This window comes from Phaethon lepturus, unplaced genomic scaffold, assembly GCF_000687285.1.
Source record: "Phaethon lepturus isolate BGI_N335 unplaced genomic scaffold, ASM68728v1 scaffold39012, whole genome shotgun sequence".
Lineage (NCBI taxonomy): Eukaryota > Metazoa > Chordata > Aves > Phaethontiformes > Phaethontidae > Phaethon > Phaethon lepturus.
The window spans coordinates 1-2,759 of NW_010523292.1; the positions used below are offsets into that span (position 1 = coordinate 1).

The 2,759-nt window shown below is 63.6% G+C and overlaps 1 protein-coding gene across 1 annotated transcript; it reads right to left on the reverse strand.

The window, feature by feature from the left end:
• On the reverse strand, positions 1-2,065 carry LOC104616918 (haptoglobin-like). The gene is given in 6 exon segments (XM_010282084.1): positions 1-694; positions 697-812; positions 1,019-1,093; positions 1,341-1,442; positions 1,613-1,674; positions 2,014-2,065. Coding segments are annotated over 6 exon segments (1,035 nt in total). The 5' UTR covers positions 2,025-2,065; the 3' UTR covers positions 1-25.
• Positions 2,066-2,759: the final 694 nt, after the last annotated feature.

Genomic DNA, 2,759 nt, shown 5'->3' on the forward strand with positions numbered 1-2,759 from the left:
AGTTTTATTCCCCCACGGCCCCGCCTCAGCCGGCTGCCACCGTCTCCTTGACCCAGGCCAGAACACGCAGCACATCCACATATACGCCATACTTGGAGGCTGTGCAGGTCTTGTCGTAGCTGAGGATGCCAGCCACGTACCAGGTGTCATCGTCGGGGTCCTGCACGGCAAAGGCGCCGCCAGCATCCCCATAGCACGTATCCTCCCGCAGTTCGCTCATGCCCACACAGAAGGTGTCATTGCTGAGGATGGGCTGGACCCAGTAGGACTCATTCCGCCCCTCGTAGTACTCCCTGCACCTCTCACCCTCTGCCACTGGCAGCATCACATACTTCAGCATGTTGGGAAAGGCAAAGGTGGCACCACGGCCCCAGCCTGAGACGTAGCCCACTCGCCCCGGGAGCACATAGTCCTTCTGGGGCAGGCAGATGGGCATCACCTCCTCTCCGACGAGCAACTTCTGCTTGAGCTTCAGCAGGGCCAGATCCACAGCCTCTGGATAGCCAGGGTGCAGCACAACACGCTCAATGCCTAAGGCAGGCTGTGGCTGGCTGCCCAGGAAGAGCTGCAGCGTTGGGGCGATCTCCTCTGGCTTTGTGTTCTCACTGTGGTTCAGGTAGACGTTCCTGCCCGTGGTCAGCAGCCACTGGTCACCAATGAGCGTGGCCCCCACAGTGAGGTTATGGCGGGGGGCCCGCCGCCCCTTGGGCGGGCCCCCAGCCGGCCTTGCCAAGGGAAGCTGCCCTTCCCAGCCAGCAGGCCCCCGATGATGCGCTGCATCTGCCTGGGAGGGTTCTTCGGCTTCCCACACACTGCACAGGGCAGAGCAGGACCCTGGTGAGCCCTCTGAGGCCAGCAGGTGCCAGATGCCTCCTGACCCACAGCAGCCCCAGGGAGCAGCACTGAAGATGGGGGTTGCGAGCAGCCCATGCAGCCCTTCAGCTGCCCAGACAGACTGCTCACAGCCTCCCATCTGCCCCACCCCTCGCAGCCCCAGCCCCTGGTGCTCTGCTCTCACCTGGCACGCAGACAGGTACGTCCTGGCCAGCTTCAGGGCTCACCCACGCGTGATCCTCATCACACTTGTACGTGCCTTTGGAGGCAAACCAGAGTCAGCACCCCTGCCCTGCAAGCGTGGGGAAGAGTCCCCACAGCCAGGGAGGGGTGGAGTTACTTGTACCTCCCCCAGGGCTTGTGGGAGCAGGTGTAGCTACTCGTACCCTCCAGGAAGTGGTGGGGGGGGAGGGGGCTGCCATCCGGCATTGGGGCAACCCCATGGATCCCCTGGAGCCAGGGTCAAGCCCCGTTCCTGGGTGCTGTGCCCATGCTGTGTGCCTCACCGTCACCAGAGCCATGCAGCTGGTAGTATGGGTTGCAGCGGTACTTGATCAGGTGCTCCACGTAGCCATGTTCAATCTCTGCAGGCTTTGCACAGCTCCACTCTGCAGGCAGAGGATGCTCAGCTAGCCCAGAGGACTCAGGCCAGGACATTGCCCCCACCTCCGATGAGTCCCTCCCCAGTCCTGTCTTCCCTGCCCCATGCCTGGGCCCTGCCAAGCTGCTCCTGGCTTCATCTGAGCACCAGTGCTCCCACCCTTGCGCCGGAAGGTACCGGTGGCAGTTGCAGTCTCCAGCACGGTCCAGACCAGGCCAGCAATCAGCAGCACTGCAGGTCTGCAGGGAAGAGAAAGCACACTCAGTAGAGGACTCGACCCCCCTGCTCCTGGTCTATGGGCTCCACCAGGACCAATGCCCTGGCCGGGTTCATGCCCTGTGCTGGGGCTCCCACCCCGGGAGGGCAGAGGGCCGACCTCACACCCTTGGGGCTGCACACCAGACACAGCCTGGGCCATGGACCCTGCTGCTGTGGAGCACAAAGCTGCAGTGTTGGGACCTGGAGCGCTTAATGGAACAACGCGGGTCCTGCCACAGCCCACAGGGCCAGGTCCTCAGACAGGCAAGCAGAATGGACACAGCAGCCAGCATGTGCAGGGACACACAAACATTGCTCACCCCATGCTCATAGCTCCCTCTCCTCACAGCAGCCTCCTTCTGCAGGTCGATGCTGTTCAGGGCTCCCTCCTCCTCCCTTTTATTGCCACCTCCCTTGCTCTGGTGCAGCCCCATGTGCTCCAGACCTCCTGACCCTGCCATAGGCAGCCAGAACCTTTCCCAGCAGGAGCAGCACAAAAAGCCCCACCTGGCTCACAGCAGTGCTGGCAGAGGCTCCCGGCAAGCCTGCCAAGCCCCCGTGGGAAGCCAGTGTGCCAAGAGTTTCCGGGATTTTGCAGCTACAAATATGTGGGGAGGGTTCTGGCTGCACATCCTGGCGTTGTGACACCAGCTGAGGTTCACAGAGCAGAGCCAGCCCCCGTGGGGGCACCCAGCAGCCCCACAGGGCGCAGGCAGCCACCCAAGTGCTGGCAGGTGAAGCTGGGGCACAGGAGCCGAGCACCACCCCACCCTGTGCCTGGTTCTGCCCACAGCTGGGGTGCACCCCACTAGCTACCCCACAAAGCTGGGGTGCAGCGGGGCTCAGTGCTGCCAGTGCCCCGGGCAGCGCCTGCCCAGCTGGCCGAGGGGTGCAGCAGGGCTGTCCCACAACAGCTCACTGCCCGCTCCAAGGGACTGCGGTCAAGCCCACCTCTTCCCACAAGAACCCACCCCTTCCCGCCCAGCGGGCTCCAGCCCGTGTCCTGGCAGCCCCTGGACCCTTGGGTGCAGGTTGTTTGTTAGCAAAGGCAAGGGCCCAGCCCAGC